The sequence below is a fragment of the Pelodiscus sinensis genome, chromosome W (assembly GCF_052426305.1).
Source record: "Pelodiscus sinensis isolate ZL-2025 chromosome W, ASM5242630v1, whole genome shotgun sequence".
Lineage (NCBI taxonomy): Eukaryota > Metazoa > Chordata > Testudines > Trionychidae > Pelodiscus > Pelodiscus sinensis.
Genome location: NC_143084.1, coordinates 5,543,714 through 5,563,514, shown reverse-complemented (window position 1 = coordinate 5,563,514; position 19,801 = coordinate 5,543,714). Strand labels below are relative to the sequence as shown.

At 49.4% G+C, this 19,801-nt stretch overlaps 1 protein-coding gene and 1 long non-coding RNA gene across 3 annotated transcripts in view; one reads left to right on the top strand and one right to left on the bottom strand.

The window, feature by feature from the left end:
- Positions 1–414: 414 nt before the first annotated feature.
- Positions 415–11,284, bottom strand: LOC102459158 (transmembrane emp24 domain-containing protein 2). Its single transcript, XM_025184578.3, has 4 exons — positions 11,050–11,284; positions 6,839–7,031; positions 3,703–3,810; positions 415–1,874 (listed from the first exon to the last, which is right to left on the bottom strand). Exons 1-4 carry the CDS (start codon positions 11,263–11,265, stop codon positions 1,750–1,752), a joined length of 642 nt encoding a protein of 213 aa, XP_025040363.3. The 5' UTR covers positions 11,266–11,284; the 3' UTR covers positions 415–1,749.
- Positions 11,285–11,362: 78 nt separating this feature from the next.
- Positions 11,363–19,801, top strand: part of LOC142823913 (uncharacterized) — a 402,411-nt gene continuing 393,972 nt past the window's right edge. Inside the window, exon 1 of one of the 2 annotated variants that reach the window (XR_016348248.1) lies at positions 11,363–11,560. This is a non-coding gene — a long non-coding RNA (uncharacterized LOC142823913). Of the gene's footprint in view, positions 11,860–19,801 lie in introns of both variants that reach the window. The other variant, XR_016348247.1, reaches the window with a different exon arrangement.

Genomic DNA, 19,801 nt, shown 5'->3' with positions numbered 1-19,801 from the left:
ACATAAAAAGCCTCCCTACAAGCAATTTCTATCAAGCACCTACTTTTTGCTAAGCATCCCATTGAAATGATTTCCTTTACATGCCCTCAAATACCCACCTCTAATCAAACTGCTTTGTACTTAATGCTAAGACAACAAGTGTTCCCTGAGGGGGAAAAAAAATCTGGCCAAATAGTTTTATCATCAATGAATGCAAACTAAGAAATCAAATATAATCATGGCCGCATGTTATTAGTAAAAGCTGTATATTTAGTGTTCAAAGTTCTTCCTATCCCATAAACAGAGTATGATGTTCCAACAAAGATGTATTTTTCTTGACACTTTTCTAAAAAATATTTTAAAAAGCAACATTTCAATGGGGGGGGGGGGGGGGGAAAGAGAGAGAAGGTCCTGGTTAACTTTCAAGAGACAAAATCCTTTTTTAAAACATTTATTGAACCTGGGTCATGTTTAGATTAACAAGCAGTTTTAAATGTACGTCTTAGAATTTAATTTTGAAGTGTTTCCACACAAAAGTATTGGCACACAACAGCCACATTCAGGTGTAATAGCCACCCTTTTTAAACAACTGCCTCAAGTGTTTGCCCAAGATTGAAGTAGTTTACTTAGAACATGAAAACCTGTAACGTTTTAATTAATTATACAAAACTGTTGTGATCTTTTATTTTTGAGGGGGGAAGGTCTACAAGTAACAATATACATCAGTCAACATAATCCTGGATCAGCACCCACATCATAGACAAGTCTTTACATTTTTCCAACCCAGCAACAGATACCAAGAAAGGAAAGTAATTGTTCATACAAAAACTGAAATCCACATGTGCCTGAAATACAGAAAAAACGCATCAATACTTAGCATTATGCTAATTAGGACCAGAAAATGGCAGAAAGTGCCACAAACTAAAATAAGGACTGCATAGAATTGCCATCCCCTCCCCAAACCATTAACCCTTTGGCATCAGACATCCAGATTTTTTGAACACTGGTGCATTCTGCAATAGTGTCAACAGCATGAGCTTTGGACCTGCAAGCACCAAAGGGCTTAATGACTAGCTTGCCAAAACACTGCACACAACTGACTGATAATTATAAATCTGCTAAACGAAAAATCATATAATTGTCTGGTAATAAGGAAAGCATGTATTTTAACATTAATGTTTTAATTAAAAAGAATTTAGGGAACAAATCAATGTAATTAAGATCATTACTGTAAGGTTTTTGTGGTCTCATATGCATAATATACTGGAAATGTCAGCTGTCTTCTATTCATTATTAGTCATATCAGAATGAAGTTCTGCTGCATTTGCTCCTTATGGGCAGTACATGAAAGCAAAGGGAAGATTTTAATTCCATAAAGGTCTACTGCAGGATTAAAGATGTGAAGAATGCAAATAGTCACTTAAGGACCTTTTACTGTTTCCCTAGACAGAATTGCAATTAAGAAAACAGAAAAAGTTAGAAAAAGGCAGTAACATTGCTTTATTACTACATTTGCAGTCTGTTTCCACCTTTCTTAGCATAAAGGCTAGGCAGATTTCAAGTGAAAAAGTTATGCCAATTAAGTGACAAGATTTTTAACACAGCTTTTGATACACAAGATATATAAAAACATTTCATTTCAACTAAGAACTTAAGCAAATAAGTTCTATAGTTCGGAAATCAGGGTTTAAAAACTAAATGATATTGTTTTGTGACCAAGATGTTTGGTAGACAGTAAGTGAGCATTTGGGATCATCAGGAAGAGTTCGCTTAAACAACTCTTCGGACTTCAAAAAATCTCTTCAGGTAGTAGATTTGTCCCAGTGTCATGGCAACTAGTACAAGGGCTTCAAAGAATGACCAGAGGACCACTCTGCTATTTGTGTTGTCGTTAACTGTTGGAGGAAAAAAAAATACGTAACTACTAAGCTATTTAAATAAGTGTGATGCAAGGTATTTTATTTAATAAGGTCTATATGGTTGACAGCAAGCACTATACATATCTGTGCATTCATCCATACAACCATTAGAACGTTGGCACACTCAGCATTCTCAGCCAAGTAAGAGGTCTAGGGTGACAGGGTTAATCTCAAAAAAGGTTAAAGCAGCTGAAATACAGAACACTACACTATAAAATTACAGCTACAAAAGAGTTAAACACAATTTGCCAATTATATGTCCATTTTCCCAATTCAAAGGCCAATTCCCCTACTGGAATCATACTTGTCAAACACTAGAAGCTCTTTCAATCTCAACATCAGTCTTGAGTTAGAGCATTGAATGATGCTGCATCCCACCTTCATGAGGAAAAGCTACTAACCCCAGACTAATTTATACAAGTTTGATGGCCACATCTAGTACCTTATTCCAGATCTTCTACTCAGCTTTCTTCCCCTTTAGATTAACCAGAGTTAAGCTGGTATTCCCATTTGTTTATTAAGTCTATCAATCCACCAGAGTCAGTCCAGATTCCAATATTGATAAGACAAAAATACAGCAAACTGCCACAAAAATTGCAGCATTTGCATATTGCAAAGTTCCCCCCCCACCCCCCACCCAACATTTAAAAGTTTGTTGACATGTCAAGAATGTAATATTACACTTAAGTAAAATTCTAGAATAGTCCCACTCAGATAGTAACAGCAAGCTGTGACAACTGGTTTACCACCGAGTTTAACACACTCTTTCTTAGAGCCTAATGTTATACTGCATCTTCTGCATCCTTAAAAAAAACAACCTGCATAATGGACATTGTTAGGAAGATAGTAAATGGATATGGATATCACCACTCACAAAATGTTAAGTCAATTCCTTTACAGTAATCATTGTCTAAAGCATCAAGAAACATTCTTCCTGAATGTGAAATTATGAACAGGGACCACAACTGCTAGAACAAGTGTAATGTAGCAATGGAAGAACTGAACAACTGTATTTTGTTTGATGATTTTTCCCCCTCAGGAATCTGCCTCATTTTCCCCTAGCCTTAGATAGACTTTTCATAAAGAAAAACACAATCAAAGAAATTTTGATTTTATGAGGATAAAGAGACGTTGAGGTTAATGTACATTTATGAAGTTAGCCCTGTAATGGAAAATTGTATGTACTGAATCTTTTAAAAAAATTAAGTTACTATACAGAAAGTTCTAATGTACAATTAAGGGTTTCACAGGAAAACAGATCTCCCCTTTATTTGTATTGGGCTTATTCTATCTGCCAACTATATTTTAAAGTAGTGAGGATTGAGTCTTAGACCTTGTTCACCTTCCTCACATGAGTAGCAATAAGTTCCGCTAACATCCAAAACTCTACCTCTGCATAAGGAAGACAAGGTGAATTAGGCCGATTTACAACAAAATAAGCCAGACTTATTTCGTGAATGAAATAATGCATCTACCAACCACTAGGGAACATATCACTGACCTGGAGATAGTAAATGATATGGTCATGAATAACTGCAAATAGTTCCTCCTTTCTTTCAAATTTCACACTGGAAAAGCAGATATAACTAAAAAGTTCTGTTATGCAAAATGTCCATTAGAGAGAAAGGATCTGTCTCATAACACTTGAGTCCTACCATTATGATAGAAATAAAGTGCTTGAAAAGTCTCCAACAAATCTAGTTTCTAGATAGTTTCCCTAGAGCTCAAAATATTCTAGCGTTTAAGGGGAAAAAAAAATAAAAAAACCACCCACAACACCAGGATGCAAGTCAAAGCCACATACTTGCTCTGTGTATTCTCTCACGAACTTCCATGTACTCTTGTTCATGCTTGACAGCTGTCATGGCCACTGCTAACTCATTAATCATCTCTTCTAGCTTGTTCTGATGAGCTGCAGAATAAATTAAAAAAACACCACACACATCAGAGTCTGTATTATTAAGATACCAAAAACAGTTTCTCCTGAAAGTGGATGAATAGTTACGTTTAATTCCATACTATAGTTAGTTTTGTAAAATGCATAGCCTATATAGCTGAAAAATTTTCAACCTCAGATCTACTTATTGAATAATGACATGAACAATATTTCTAAAAATCTCAGAGTCATGTTCACAGGTTTCTTCATTTACTTTTTTTAAACACACACTTTTGGGTAGGCCTTTGTGATGGATAGGAGTGCTGGCAAGCATCCGGTGACTAAGGGGTTAAACTCCAGTAGCTAGCAAGGGTGTTGGCAGGGGGCCAAAAGAACCAATAGGAATAAAGTGCTGAAATTTGAATTGTAGAAGCTACCTTAACTTCCCCACCCAAAGAAAGCAGGTAAGCCAGATGTTGAGAGACAGACAGAATTATTTAAACCAAGGCAAGACTACCTTGCCTCCAAGGAATTTGGGATATCGAAGTGGACTGAACCAGGAAGGGATTGTGAGTAAATAATTTAAAAAAAAAAAAAGTGTATTTTTCTTTGTTTTGGTTGTTTGGTTTAAACTTGTGTGAATCTATGCCTTCCCTCCCCCATTCACCATCTAAGAGTTGTTCCCAAAGATTTTCTCTGTGTTTTAATTTGTTTTACTTAGTTGCTCTGTACACCTAGCAACCAAATACGCGCGCTCAAGTATTTTTTTTAAGTTAACAAAAGTAGCACTTCAAGCATCGATGATTTGATTCTTGTCTCCTGAAAAGTAACAGAGGAGGTGTCTGCGTCAGACTAGGAAGTCAGCTACCAGAGACTGCAGCTTGTTTTTCTACTTTTTTTCAAAGCTCTTTCAGGCAAAATAGCTTGGGGTACCCCGGGAGAGAATTCAAGTGTTGCCTCCTGGTTTTTTAGGGTGAAATCACTTGGTGGTGGCAGCTTTTTGAGTTCCCCCCTGGAGCCAGTGCATCTGTGACTGAGGAGTTTTTGTAAGCAGAGCCTATAGAGGCAAGGTATTTAGGGTCTTTGCGGGCCCCTGCCTTCTGCACTCGGAGTGCCAGAGTGGGGAACAGCCCTGACAGCCTTCTTCTCCATGGTATCCAACTCAGAGATGAGGGCAGAGTCAACAGAGACCAGAGTGCACATAAATTTTGCACTCTGCTTCTCTGGATAAGCGTGTGTATAAGTGTATGTATAATAGGGATGTTAAATACTGGTTAATTGACCTCATGAATTATCAGTTACTTGACTATTCCATAGTCCCTGGGGGTGTAGCCAGCAGCCAGTGCACTCTAGCCCCAGTCCCGAGGAGCCCCCTGCCAGGTGGGCGCTGGTCCGTAAGGGGGGGGGCAGTTTAAAAACCAGCGCCCCTCATGGGCCGGCTTCCTGTTGCCCTGTGCAGCTGTCTCTGATACAGGGGATGGTAGCAGTCAATCAGCAGGAAGTGGGGTGGCTGAGCTCCCAGACCCAGCACAAGGTGGAACTGAGTCAGGCTGCCTGCCCACCCACCTGGCTCCCAATACACTTTAAATGCAGAGCCGCAGCAGAGATGGGTCCAAGGACGGAGCCAGGCTGCTGGCCAGCCTGCTAAACAATTTACTGGCAGGGGGTGGGGGAGAACCTGTCATCTTAGCATTAACCTATAAGCTTTTGCTTGTCAGTTAATCGACTGATTATGGCAATATGGGTAGCTTATTAGTAAGAACAAAGGTTACTACTTTATGGAATGTACAAAACATGCTAAAAACATACTTGCTTATAGGCAAACATCTGCCTTAAGCTAAAGAAAGAAGATGTGTGTCAGCATTCTGCACAAAAGGTATGCTTTTCACAAACTTGAGAGACTTCTTGAACTCTCTTATCAATAAGAACTCAGTTAGCAAATAGTTAAATATTTCAAGAACATGTCAAGCACTTCACACATGGGTTACATACCTTTTGACTTCTAGTCTAGAAGATATTACTGTACTCTTGCTAATGATTGTACTGTTGCATTTTTTTTCAATTTTATGATTGACTGTTTCTCAGAACATTTCATTTTAAGGTAAATTACATATGTTATTTTTCACTTACAGGTTATGCATTAGCTGTAAGATATTACAAGGAAGTTGTTGATTTCCCCTCCAAAATGCTCTCAATTCTCCATGCCTGCTTCAATGACAAAGCAAAACTACAACTACAAAACATCTAAAGTTACTGAATGTTCAGCATTTTTAATTGAATTCTACTTAACAGAAACTCTTGATTACATCTCCCGTTGGCCATAAATAGCCACCTGAAGACAAATGTTCATTAACAGTTTAAGGACCTGACCCAGAGAGATTCTAAGCACCCAGTCCTCTTAATGGAAATTGCAGTTGCCCAGCATCAATGAATATCAGACCTTCATTTTGTGTAGTTTATTTTAAAAAGTTACCTTGCTAACCAACAGATGTTAGAGAAGAGGAAAAGTTAGATGTTAGTGAATAAACATATGCAAGAGACAAGATGCTAATGAGCTTTCAAAAAGCAGTACACATACCATCCCAGGTATCTCCACCACCTAAGGAAAAGTGTAAGAGATGAACACGAGTACAGGACAAAAGGCTACAGATAAACCAGTAATTTACATAGCTCCGAGAAAATTACATATTAGCACACTTATCAAATAAATCAATTAATGCATTTAGTAGTCTACATAGTACTGAGCACCTGAACTGGAAATCAGAGTGTGAAACTGAGGAAAAAAGACTAAAGAACGATAGCACTAGTGTCCGCAAGGAACAGTGTGGATTACCTGGTCATTTTACATTACATTGCACAGTAGCATCTAAACATATTTTGACCCAGTTGTAGCTGGAAAATGGAAAACTAAAGTGACTAAAATGGAAAACTAAAGTGACTAAATGAGAAGAATTCTGGGTTTTCCATTACAGTATTTTGTAAGGATGAGTGCAGAGACCAGCTTCTAAAATTAATCTTTCAAGATCACAAATCAGAACCATTTCATTTCAGAAGTTCTCCTCACCTTCTGTCTCCATATCTTGCCCTTTTGGAGCTTCTCCAATATCAATAGTGAACATCACTATCTTAGGAGTCATGGTGGACATTCTGTTGCTAAAGCAAAACTTGTAAGTTCCATCCATGTGAGCAGCAAAGGTGTATTTTCCACTGGACTCACGATCTCCTTTATAAATTCCTTTATTATCAGGCCCTGTGATCTGGGAACAGAAAAAAAAATTCACTACTTTGTATGCATCTGAGGGCATACATTTAAGAAGAGGAAATTTCAATTAAACTCATTATATTCCATCTGGACATTGCATGCCTACAATTACTGGGCAACGTCAAAAGAATCTGCTCAAGATAGTTAAGACCAAAGCAGACTGAAGAGCTTCAAAAAGATCTCACCAAACTAAGAGAGTGGGCAACAAAATGGCAAATGAAATTTAATGTTGATAAATGTAAAGTAATGCACATAAAAAATAATCCCAACTAAGGATGTTAGAATGCGGTTAACTGACTAGTCGACGGAATTTCCATCGACTAGTCGATAAGCACTTCCGCATTCCTCCTTTGAAATGTACAAGTACCCCCCCCCTTTGCTGCCTCTATCTCAGAGGCAACAGTGGGGGTGGGGGTGGGGGTGGGGGTGTAAATCGACTAGTCAAAAGACTACCTGATAAGCAAATGATTACTGAATAATCGACTAGTCTTTAACATCCTTAATCCCAACTATACGTACAATATGATGGGGACTAATTTGGCTACAACTACTCAAGAGAAATCTTGGAGTCATTGTGGATTGTTCTCTGAAAACATCCACTCTGTGTGCAGTGGCCTGTCAAAAAAGCAAATAGAACAGGCCTAGGCAAAATACAGCCCACCAAGCCACCGGATCTGGCCTGTGGAGGCAGAGGGGAGCCCCAGGCAGGCTCCCCTGCTTGCCCCGCGCACCATGCAGAAACACAGCTGCAGGGTTTCAGGAGCCGTCCCGCCCCCAGCACAATCCCAGTTCTAGCCAGAACCTGGCCACTGGGAGCTGCTTGTTGGAGTAACAGGCAGCCAAGAACCACCACGCTCCCTGTCCTCAACTCAGTTATTCAATGAAGCACATGGCCAGGCAGGCTGGGAAATGTTTTAAGCTCTGCAGGCAGGCAAGTTTGGGAGCTGGCAGGTACGACTCTTGGCCACAGCCTGCTTCTGGCACCCCAGCCCTTTCCTGTCCCTTCACAACCGCCTCCTTCACCCCAACTCCCTCCCAGACTCCTGTCTCCCTCCTGCACCCCAATCCCTTACCTCAAGCTCCCCTCTGCACCCAACCTCCATCCCAGACCCCACATCTCCTCCATTAATATCATGGAAGAGTGCGGCCCTTGACCACTTTCCAAAATCTTGGAGTGGCCCCATCAAACATTATTGCGCACCCCTGAAATAGAATGTTCGGAATCATTAAAAAAGTGATAGAGAAGACAGAGAATCTCTTATTGCCTCTATATAAAACCACGGTACGCCCACATCTTGAACACTGTGTACAGATGTGATCACCTCATCTCAAAAAAACATATAATGGCATTGGAGAAGGTTCAGAAAAGGGCAACAAAAATGACTAGGGGTGTTGGAATGGGTCCCATATGAAGAGAGATTAAAAAGACTTGGACTTTTCAGCTTAGAAAAGAGGAGACTAAGGGGGGATATAATAGAGGTCTATAAAATCATGACTGGTATGGAAGAAGTGGATAAGGAAAAGCTATTTACTTAGTCCCACAATATAAGAACTAGGGGGTCACTAAATGAAATTAGCAGGCAGCAGGTTTAAAACCAAAAAAAGGGAAGTTTTTCTTCAGTCAGCACACAGTGAACCTGTGGAACTCCTTGCCAGAGGATGTGTTGAAGGCTAGGACTTCAACAGGGTTCAAAAAAAGAGCTAGATAGTGTCATGGATGTTAGGCCCATCAATGGCTATTAGCCAGGATTAATAGGAATGGTGTCCCTGGCCTCTGTTTGTCTGGAAATGGGTGACAGGGGATGCATCACATAAGGATTACCTGTTGTGTTCCCTCCCTCTGGGGCATCTGGTATTGGCCACTGTCAGCAGACAGGATACTGGGCTAGATGGACCGTTCATCCGACCCAGTATGGCCGTTCTTATTCTATATACTCTTACCTCCCACAGCCAAAATACAGCGTGAAATTTTTCTATTTGTATTAGAACCTTTCAGAAAATACCTCTTTAAGGTGATGTGAAAGGCTTTTTACCTGCCAAGACTTGCATTATCTTTCAATAGTCCATTAGAATCTAAAATTAATCATGAGATCAATGAAGGCAGGGGAAATGCAGAACCCTAACCTCCATTTCTGGCAAGAAAGTAAATGCGAAATGAACTTACTTCCTTTTGACATGTCACTTTAGTCTTTAAATATACAATTCTGTGCTGCTGCAAGTGCCATTATGGGGAGGTGACAGAGCCAATGTACTTGTGGTCATTAAGATCTTCAGGCTCTTTTTGCCAGAAGTACAGTGTAGAATCCTGCGTCTTGGCCTTGTTTCATTACGTTCTGCTGCCCTAGATTTCATGAGTTTAAACTGCATTTAATAGTTTTCCTAAATACGTCTCATGCCTCCTGTATATTGTCACTATATAACTGCAGAAAGCACCAAAAACAATATTGCTACATCTGATCATTCCGCTCACAAAATCGCTCAACATTTTTCTTCCTTACTATATCCAACTTCCTTTTGTTAAAGTGCTCAAGATAAGCCTAATTAGTTGTCATATTGCACTTCAAAGCTAACTGCATTTGTGACTGATGAAGAGATTCCACTTGTAGATTGATTTGGGATTCTTTAAGACAAAGTGTGTACATTATTGTCCTACAGACCTGGATTTCTTTGGGAGGGGACAAGGTGTTAAAAAAATTAGGACCATAATTCACATGTCAGTCAAATCCAACTTAAAGGAAACTGCTATGCCCCTCCCCCAAACTAATGAGCACTATTCTGTAAGAAGCATCGCCTACCACATCCATTGCTAATAGAAGACTTATCTTGAAAACTTTCAAAAGAGGATGTGGGATGGAGAAAGAATGGGAGATTTTAAGAGGTGGTTTTATAAGTCGTTACTAGACAGTTGCTTTCTACAGGTGGGTTGACAATAGAGAGAGTTATAATTGGGCAATTTAATCGCACAAGTAATTTAGCCACTTCGGGGGGGGGGGGGGATTTGGACATCTCACATGACCCTTGCCCTGCTGCTGTTTATGTCCCAGAATGGATGTTACAGTGCTTCTGCCAAGCAAAAATTTAGCAGGTAAAACCCTATAAAACAATGCAAGTCAACAAAGAGAAAGCTATATCAACATTCCAGCCAATTGTTAACAGCATGTTTCTGTCTTTGGATTTCTCCCCCAACAGGGCAGCCCCAATCATCGCTTTCCCTAGCTTCATAACTTCATTGCTAGCCATTAGGTTACCAACAGCTCAGGATGCAACCTGTTGTGCCTTTCTCCCACTCCACCTCCAGGCTGCTAGTAGCATCATATCCCTTATCTTCCCCCTCCCGTCCATGATTACACTCAGAATCCTCTCACACCACAACAGGGCATATGCATATACTGTCCTGGCCCTTAAAGAAGCCTGCTTTTGGCCTTGATAAGACAGACAGACACAGCTCTGAACCTTGATACCCTGATCAAATGAAGCATTAGTTTACCATCCTCTCAAGTAGGAGAGGAGGCTGGGCTGAGCTCAGGTCTCAATAGTCCACATGCCCTTGGGTGAGCCAATAGTTGAAGTTGGACCCCCCACCCGAGCAGCTACAGCCCCCCAGCCGTGTTTCCCCCCCCCCCGCTTTAACCACCAGCAACCCCCTCAAGTGCAAGGCAATAACCAAAAGCACCCCCTGCATGCCAGCCATTACCAGAACTCATCACTCTCACCTGCTGTGCAGATAACCTCCTCCAGGGCCTAGCCTTTTTCAGTCTACCTTCCCTTCTTCTTCCCCACCCCCATTCCCTCCGTCCAAGGTCAGGGTGCGGTGCCAGCACCCCCGCAGATCCACTCCCCACACTAGGGATATAAGCACCTAGTCAAGTGACTACTGGAGTAGTCACTCCCCCTGCTGCTGTATCAGTGAGCTCTTACTACATTTAAAGAACAGAACCACAACGGGAACACCCTCCCCCTTACAGGCTGAAACTCCCAGCTCCCCTCTTCATCCCCCCACCCGCCTCCCTCACCTCCACGTCGATGTCCAGGAAGCCCCCCTCGGCCACTTCGAAGATGAGCCCCATCTTGGTACCGGACGGGACCCGCTCCAGGAAACACTCCTCCGCGTGAGCATCAATGCTCACAAAGTAGCCAGCAGCCGTGGCTGAGAACACAACCAGCAACACTACCATCATCGGCGACATGGCGGAACAGAGGAAGACTGAGCGGCGCGGCAGAAGAGACATTTCCGGCTCACACCACGTCCCTTCCGGGGCACGGGACTACGCTCATAGGCCAGGACACACTCACTGCCACGTATGGGCTACGCTACGGTAACTACCTAGGGCCATAGTAGCATAGGGGGCGGGACGGTAGCCGTCCGGGCCACTCCACGTTCGTGGGGACTGGCTGGGGACAGTCTAGGCGGTGGGCGGGACGGACTAGCGACAACGCATGTCAGAGCCTGAGGAGCGGGGCCGGGTTAGGAATCGGTGAGACCTGGATGGGAGTGTCAGAGCGGCGGCACAGCCGAGAGGGGCGGTAAGTACAGAGGGGCGTCAGAGCCCGGTCTAGGGCAGGTTGTGCTGGGCCCCCTCAAGCTGGCCTGGCTCCAGGAAAAGTTTTGAGGTTCATTGGGCGGGCTGGGACTTCCCCATTGCCAAAGCTATGGGAGTAGTCTGGCGGAGAGGTGGGGGGAGGGTGCTATTAGGGCAACCACTGCTCTCTGCAAAACCAGATGTAACCAGGGCATTGCTTTTTCTCCTGCACCCGTCCTGTGGAATGCCCAATAGCCAGACATCTGTACGGCTACAAAACTGGGATCTGAACCAGCGTTCCTGGTAAGTTATGCACTTGTGCTGCTGCTCAGGAGAAATTCAAACACCACCTAGCATTAGCAGAGCGCCCACTGCTAGGTTTTGCTTCTACTGGTGGTGCACACATGCTTTGGTGTACATAAAAATTATTCTGCTCCGGATGGAAAAAATGAGGGGGAACATTGGTCTCAACAAATGAACCACGGATACGTGCTGATATCTGCAAATTTACAAGGTTTAAGGTACAAAGTTGGTCTACATATCCACAAACATGAGCTATGGCTATAAATTGGATATCTGCAGATTTGTGGGGCTCTACCAATAGGATTCCCACCCCCCCATCATGACTTGCACTGACAAACACTCCCATTTGAAGTAGGACCTAGCATTTGTTCACTCACCTAAATATTTCCCCGTACTATCGATATTCTTTCTTTTACTGAATCAACTTCTGTTGGTCAAAGAGACAGGCTATGTCTACACTGGCATGATCTCGCGCAAAAACTCTTTAGCGCAACAGTTTTTGTGTTAAAGTAGTTGTGCAAGAGAGCATCTACACTGGCATGTGCCTTTGTGCAAGAGCATCCATGCCAGCGTAGACGCTCTCTTGCACAAGAAAGCTCTGATGGCCATTTTAACCATAGGGCTTTCTTGCTCAAGTAATTCATGTTGCCTGTCTACACTGGCATCTTGCGCAAGAACAGTTGCGCAAGAGGGCTTATTCCTGAGTGGGAGCATCATAGTTCTTGCGCAAGAAGCACTGATTTCATACATTAGAACGTCAGCGTTCTTGCGCAAGAACTCACGGCCAGTGTAGACAGGCAGTCGCTTTTGCGCAAGATCACGCTAATGTAGACACAGCCTTACAGTTTAGTGTATTTCCAGAAAATCCATGTGTAAAATCAAGTAATAGCTTGGGCGGAGGCTTTTATGCAACAAAAGCTTGTCTCTTTCACTATAGCAGTTAGGCCAATAATAGCTATTCTCTCACCCACTTTGTCTAGCGAATAGCCTGACCTGTGTATGGCTACAACAACACTACAAATGATATCATTTATGTCTTATTTGGTTTGTGCTTAAGACAATCACTCACACCAACTCACACGATCAGGTAATGCCAGAGGGCAGAAACTGCAGGGTCTGACTTTTATAGAATGCTAGAATTGGAAGGGACCTTGAGAGGTCATCGAGTTCAGTCCCCTGCCCTCACGGCAGGACCCAGTACTGTCTAAGCCAGCCATGTCAAACATGTGGCCCAATCTAATTTTTTTGCGGCCCGCAACTACATCTTTATAAATTATCTAAGTGTGGCCCACCCGGTTACATTGTTTATAACAGGGGTGGCCAACCACCCCTGATTAAGGAAATGCAGCTCCTACTGGTTCTGAGCCGCGTGCCAGGACTGCTTGCGGCTGGCCGCTCTGTACATGCTGTGACGACACATTGGGGTCCCCCGTCTCCTGCACCCCCGAAATGGCACGAACAGACTCCGCCAGCCAGTAGAATAGAGGTGGTTTATTGCTTCTCCAGTATACAGCACAGCACAGATGTCATCAGGTTACAGGGCAGGCCTAGGGTGCCTCAGCCCCCCTTGATATGGGGCAGGGGTCTCGGCTTCTAAACCCCCCAGCCTGTTGCTGAGGCTGCTTCCTCCATGCTCCCAGACAGAAACTAACTCTCTCTCCTCCAGCCCTGCCCCCCAGCCAGGGCAGCATTCACCTTCCTTTATTCCTCTCCATGGGGGTTAGCTGGTCGGACCGGTTGAGAGATCCCTTTGCATAATGACCCATCCCTGTCCTTCTGGGCTGTGGTACCGGCGGCAGCCAGTGGGGTTACCACAGACCCATAGAAACCAGCAAGTTCCCCCCCACTACGTCACACGTGCATCCTAGCGCCTGGAGTGAGAAGCACGTGGTGGCGGCGGCTCCAGGACCCAGGCATTAAGTTAGAGCGAGGGCGGGGGGGGGGGGGGGGTGAGGCAGAAAATGCCTCTTCCCCCATTGTATAATGTGTAGCACAACTTGGGGGAGTGTGATTCTCAGTGAGCATGGCTAGCTGCATCCCTAGTGGTCTGGGCACCCATCCCAGCAACAGCTGTGTTGTACATGAATTTGCTAGTCGGTTTTCTCAGTTCTTCATATACAATTACATTGGGGATGGGCTTGTATCCCCAACTTAGTTTGTCAGACCTTCCCATGGCTCACCTGTGTGCAGAAGCAGGCTTTTCATTTCAGAGTTAGACCCCACTGCTCTAAGTTCTTGCGTGTAACCTTAGGTCTACACTGAGCACCAATGAAGCATAACAAGGGGAATAGTCTGCACAACTGAGGTTTTAAAGCAGGGGTGGGCAAAAGAGCCTCCGCGGGCCAGCTCCAGCCCACCAAGTGGGTTGATCTGGCCCGCGGCCGCCTTGCCGCTCCCCCACTCCCAGGCCAATCAAGACCTGGGGATTGGGGAGTGTATGGAGTCTCCTCCCCCTGCAAGGGACACATGGCACCTAGAGTGAAGCACCAGCTGTTCTGAACAGCTGGCGATTCACTCAAGGTTCTGTGTGCCCCTTGCAGGATGGGGACAGGGGGTGAGAGACCTCGTGCACTCCCATGCCCTGATTGGCCGAGGAACAGGGGGAGTGCGCAAAGGCTTCTCCTGTCGCCAGGGGTGCGCAGCACCTAGAGAGAACTGCCAGCTGGCGATTCTTTCTAGGTGCCGGTGTGGGGGGTGAGGGGCAATCCAGGATCTGTGGGTGGGGAAGCAGGAAGTGTCAGGGGCGGCCCAGGACCCCTTCAAAAATTATTGCCCACTCCTGTTTTAGAGTCCATCATCCCCAGAATCCCAACAGAATTGGGGGGGGGGGGGGGGGGTGTCTGGAGGTAAGATTTTGGGTTGAGAGTATCTCTAACCAAAACAAAGGAGTTAGCGTTTGTAGAGGGGTCTATTTGAAAACATGGGATGGTGGGCGGGCTTCGCCCGCCCACCCTCTAAAAGCCCCTCCCCAGCCTTATGGGAGGGACACTGGACCCATGTCCAACTAATTGCTTGGGAGAAAGAATGAATAAAGGATCAAGGAGTTAGAGGGTCAAAATAAGGGAGCCGGATGGGGACACCGAGCAGAGAACCCCGGACAGCGCCCACTGCTCCTCAAAGCTGTCGATGGAGCCAGTGGACGCCGCCCAGAGGAACTCTGCCCGGATTCGTGACACAAGGGAGGAGCGGAAATAGGCCCCACAGTCGCAGAGAACCCCCTCGTCTAGCATCCTCCTCCTGGTATTGTAGATGGTGCTCTTAGCTAGAGCCAGGAGGAGGTTGACGAGGAGGTCTCGCGACTTTGTGGGGCCACGGATAGGGTGTGCGTAAATGAATAGGTGGGGGAAAAGTGCAGCCAGAACCTCAATAAGAGGTTCTGGAGGAGCCGGAATAGGGGCTGCAACCTGGCGCATTCGAGGTAGGCGTGCGCCAGGTTCTCCCTCACGCCGCAGAAGGGGCAGGTGTCTGGAATGGGGGTAAACCGCGCCAAGTACACGCCCGTGCTCACGGCTCCGTGAAGGAGTCGCCAACTGATGTCCCCGATGGGCCGCGGAATCAGATCGGAATAGACGCTGGCCCACCGGGGTTCCCCACCCTCTACGGGTCTTAGATAGTCCAGCCACTTGGTATCAGGGCGGGACACGAGGGTGGGGAAATGCAGGGTGTGGAGCACGAGCGTGTACAGATGTTGCCTTGGCGCGGTTTGGAAACAGACCGGCTGCAGATTCTGCAGCCGGCTGGGGGTCCAGGGGTGGGGAGGCCGGGGGGGCCCGTGGAACAGGGGCCCAATAATAAGGGACGGAGGCTTTGCAGGAGGGGAGGGGCGGGGTGTACCCTCTCGCAAGGACCGCTGCAGGAAGTCGAGAGCGGGCCGCGGCAAAGCCGCCTTCACCTCCTGGAGTAGGCACAGAGGGGTTCGGGGGGTGGAGAGCCCCATGCGCCGAGCGAGCGCTCGGGGATCCACCCAGTCCCCCCTGTCGTAGTCCAGGAGGTCTCCGACCATGGTGGTTTCTGCCAGGATCAGCCTCCGGCGCACCGAGGGAGACTCCGCCACCTGCACGCACAAGGCTGGATTGTGGAGCAGGGGCTCCGCGAGGAGGTCTGCCCCCTCGGAGGCCACAACGGACCTGGTCGCCGAGAACAGCTTCCAGGTCTGGAGGAGGTCCTGGTAGAATTCCGGCAGCTCTGAGAGGTCTCGCGGAAGACCCCTCGGGTGGATAAAAAAGAGCTGCCGGTCGTATCGGAGCCCTCGGAGGCGGCGGAGGAAGGCGCGCGCCAAGGTGCCCCATGCCGGACTACCTGCACTGAAGAGGAGTCTCTGCAGGGCCTGGAGGCGGAAGGTCCGGACCTGGCTGCGCACGCAGACCAGGCCCTGACCCCCCTCCTCCAGGGGGAGGGACAGGACCCCTGCAGAGACCCAGTGCAGTCCTGGCCAAAAGAACCCCAAAGCTGCCCTCTGGAGCTTGGCCAGGACCTCCGGGGCCGGGCGCAGGGTGTTGAGCCGGTGCCAGAGCATGGACAGGACCAGCTGATTGAGTACCAGCGCTCTCCCGCGAAGGGAGAGACACCGGAGCAGTCCCGTCCATCTCCGCAGCCGCTCACCCACCCTGGCCTCCAAACCTTGCCAGTTTTCCGGCGGAGAAGGATGCGTGGCGGATAAATAAACGCCCAGATAGAGCAGCGGACCCGCGCTCCACCTGATGGCCTGAAGCGCGGGTGGGAGGGAGCCGGCCCGCCACCCGTCCCCGACCACCAGGCCAGAGCTCTTGACCCAGTTGACCCGTGCGGAGGAGGCTGCCGAGTAGACGGCTTGGCAAGCCTCCACCCGCGCCAGGTCGCCCGGGTCCTGGACCACGAGGAGCACGTCATCGGCGTACGCCGACAGGACCAGCCGCAGCTCCGGCTCCCGAAGCACCAACCCCGTCAACCTCCTACGGAGGAGACAGAGGAAGGGCTCGATCGCCAGAGCGTACAGCTGGCCCGACAGCGGACACCCCTGACGTACCCCCCGCCCGAAGCTGACCGGCTCGGTCAGGGTCCAGTTGAGCCTGACCAAACACTCCGCGAGGGCGTACAGCACCCGGAGAAAACCCACAAACCGGGGCCCGAAGCCGAAGGCCTGCAGGGTGCCCAGGAGATACCCGTGGTCCATCCTGTCGAACGCCTTCTCCTGGTCCAGGGACAGGAGGGCGAACGACAAGCCGTCCCTACACCCGAGCTCTAAGAGATCCCGGACCAAATACAAGTTATCAAATATACTACGGCCCGGGACGGTGTAGGTCTGGTCGGGATGGATCACGTCCGCCAGCACGGACCGCAGTCGCAGCGAGATGGTTTTCGCTACGATCTTGTAGTCCGTGCTGAGGAGCGAGACGGGACGCCAATTCCGTAGGTCGCGGAGGTCCCCCTTCTTCGGCAGTAAGGCGAGCACCGCTCGCCTGCACGACAGAGGGAGGACCCCGCTCTCCAGGGACTCGGCCCAGACGGTGACGAGGTCCGGGCCGAGGACGTCCCAGAACACGCGGTAGAACTCCACGGTCAGCCCGTCCATGCCCGGGGTTTTGTTGTTGGGCATGAGACGGAGGGCTTCCGAGAACTCGGCCAGAGTGAGAGGCAGCTCCAGCCGGTCTCGGTCGCCCGCGCTGACCGTCGGGAGCTCGGTCCAGAGCGCCCTGCAGGCGTCGGCTTCGGTCGGATCCGGGGAGAACAAACTGGCGTAGAAGGCCCTGGCCCTTCCGCGCATCTCCACCGGATCCGTGAGGGGGGTGCCGTCCTCCGCCAAGAGGCAGGTGACGTGCTTTTTTGCCCCCCTCCTTTTCTCCAGGGCATAGAAGAAGCGGGAGCCGCGATCCATCTCCCGAAGGAGGTGGATGCGGGATCGAACGAAAGCGCCCCGGGCCCTGTGATCTTCCAGGGCTCGGAGCTCCTCCCGCTTCTCCCGGCACGCCTCGCGGAGGAGTGGATCCTCGGGGGCGGACGCCAGGCGCCTCTCAAGCTTCAAGACCTCCCGCTCCAGCTGCTCTATCGCCGCATCCCTCCGCCGGCTGGCGCCCCGGGAGTAGTCACGGCAGAAGAGCCGGGCGCGCACCTTCCCCACATCCCACCATCGCCGCGCCGAGGGAAAGGCGGGCCGCTGCCCCCGCCAGGCCTGCCAGAACTCCCGGAAGGACGCCACGAAGCCCACGTCCTCCAGCAAGCTATTGTTAAAATGCCAATAGGCCGGCCCCAGCCTCTCCGAAGTCAGAGAGGCCTTCACGGACACCAAATGGTGGTCCGTGAACGGGGCCGGCCGGATGCTGGAGGAGTGGGCTCGTGCCAGATGGAATCGTGAGAGGTAAATGCGATCCAACCGGGAGTGGCTCGACCGTGTTTTCCCCACCCGGACGTAAGTGAAGGTGGTACTGTCGTCCGGGTGGTGGTCTCGCCAGACGTCCACCAGGGAGTGATGTTCCACGATCTCCCTGAGGACGTCCGCCGCGGCCTGGCAGTTCGCGAGTCCTACACGGTCCCGGTCATCGAGGGTGGTGTTGAAGTCCCCGCCCAGGACCAGGCCCTCGCGAGGATCCAGAGTGCCGAGGAAGGTGGCCGCCTGCCGATAGAAGGTGACCTGGTCCGGGCCCGCGTTCGGGGCGTAGACGTTGACCAGGTTCAACGTCCGCCCCTCCACGCGGGCCCGGACGTGCAGCAGGCGGCCCGGGACAACCTCGGCGGTCCCCAGCACCTCGGGCCGTAGGGCAGGGGAGAACAGGGTGGCCACCCCGGCCGAGTGGGCGCCGAGGTGGCTAAAATACACCCCGTCCCCCCACTCCAGCCGCCAGCCAGCCTCGACGGCTGGAGTCGTGTGGGTCTCCTGCAGGAAAACCACCGAGTACCCCCCCTCCCGAAGGAAGGAGAGCACCCGGCTCCTGCGGAGACCCGCCCTACAGCCCCGGGCATTCAATGTTGCAAAGATGGTAGAATTCATAGTGAGGGCTGGGGTAGATCCTCGCGGACAGGCGAGTCGGCGGCCTCACGCAGGCCCCGCAGCAGACCGCTCCCCGACCCGAAGGTCAGGAGAGCGTCCCGAAACCTGCGGGTCTGACGGTAGGCCGCGTCGTCCTGCCTACTGGTCCCTCTCCCCTCCTGCAACAAGGCTCTAGTGGCCTGGAGGATGGAGTGGAAGTCCCCCCAGCGCTGGAGGGCGAGCTGCACCTTTCCCTTCGCCCCGCGGTTATCCGCGAGGAATTGGCGCAGCTCGCCCCTCAGCACCGAGGGGGAACCAGGATTCTCCTCCGTCCGGGCCCCCGGATGAAGCTCACGGGCCACGGAGACGGGCAAACAGGGATCCGATCCCCGACGCGGCGCCGTTGCTGCTGGCGCCGCGCTGCCCGCCCCCGACCCCGGCAGGGAAGGAGGCGGCGGAGGGAACAAGGCAGCCCCCAACGGGTTGGGGACCGGGGATACAAAAACGACCCCCGAAGGGCCGCCCGCAGCTAGCGGGAGCGAGACGGCCCTCGCGGGGGTGGCACTGGCGGATGTTTGGGGGGGCGGTAGGGACGGATCGGGCAACATGACGGGGACCAGGATGGGAAAAGAAGGGGGGGACGGCAAGGGAGGGGTTACCTCCATGGCAGAGCCGGGGGGAGGGGTAGGTTCAGGGCCGGACAGTGGGTCGGGGACAGAGAATGGGGCCGAGGTCGGGGTAGGAAAGGGATCGGGAACAGGGGAGGACTCGGGGCTGGAGATGGGTTCGTAAAGGGCGGAAGCGGGAGTAGGGGGAGGATCGGGACGTGGGAGGGAATCGGGATCCTGGACGGGGTCTGGGAAAGGGTCCCGTGTGGCAATCCCACCGGGCTGCGGCGCCTCCCGAATGGAAAGTTGGGGGTCGGGAACAGGAAGGGGCCCGCGCCGACGCCGGGCTCAGGTGGAGAGGCAGGTATTAATGCCACGGCGTCGGCCTGGA

Coding starts and splice junctions, on each gene's coding strand:
- LOC102459158 (XM_025184578.3), bottom strand. CDS start 11,265: ATGTCTCTTCTGCCGCGCCGCTCAGTCTTCCTCTGTTCCGCCATGTCG. Junction 3,811..6,838: donor GCAAGATATGGAGACAGAAG/GTGAGGAGAACT, acceptor TTTATTCTGCAG/CTCATCAGAACAAGCTAGAA. Junction 1,875..3,702: donor TGAGAGAATACACAGAGCAA/GTATGTGGCTTT, acceptor TTCCTCCAACAG/TTAACGACAACACAAATAGC.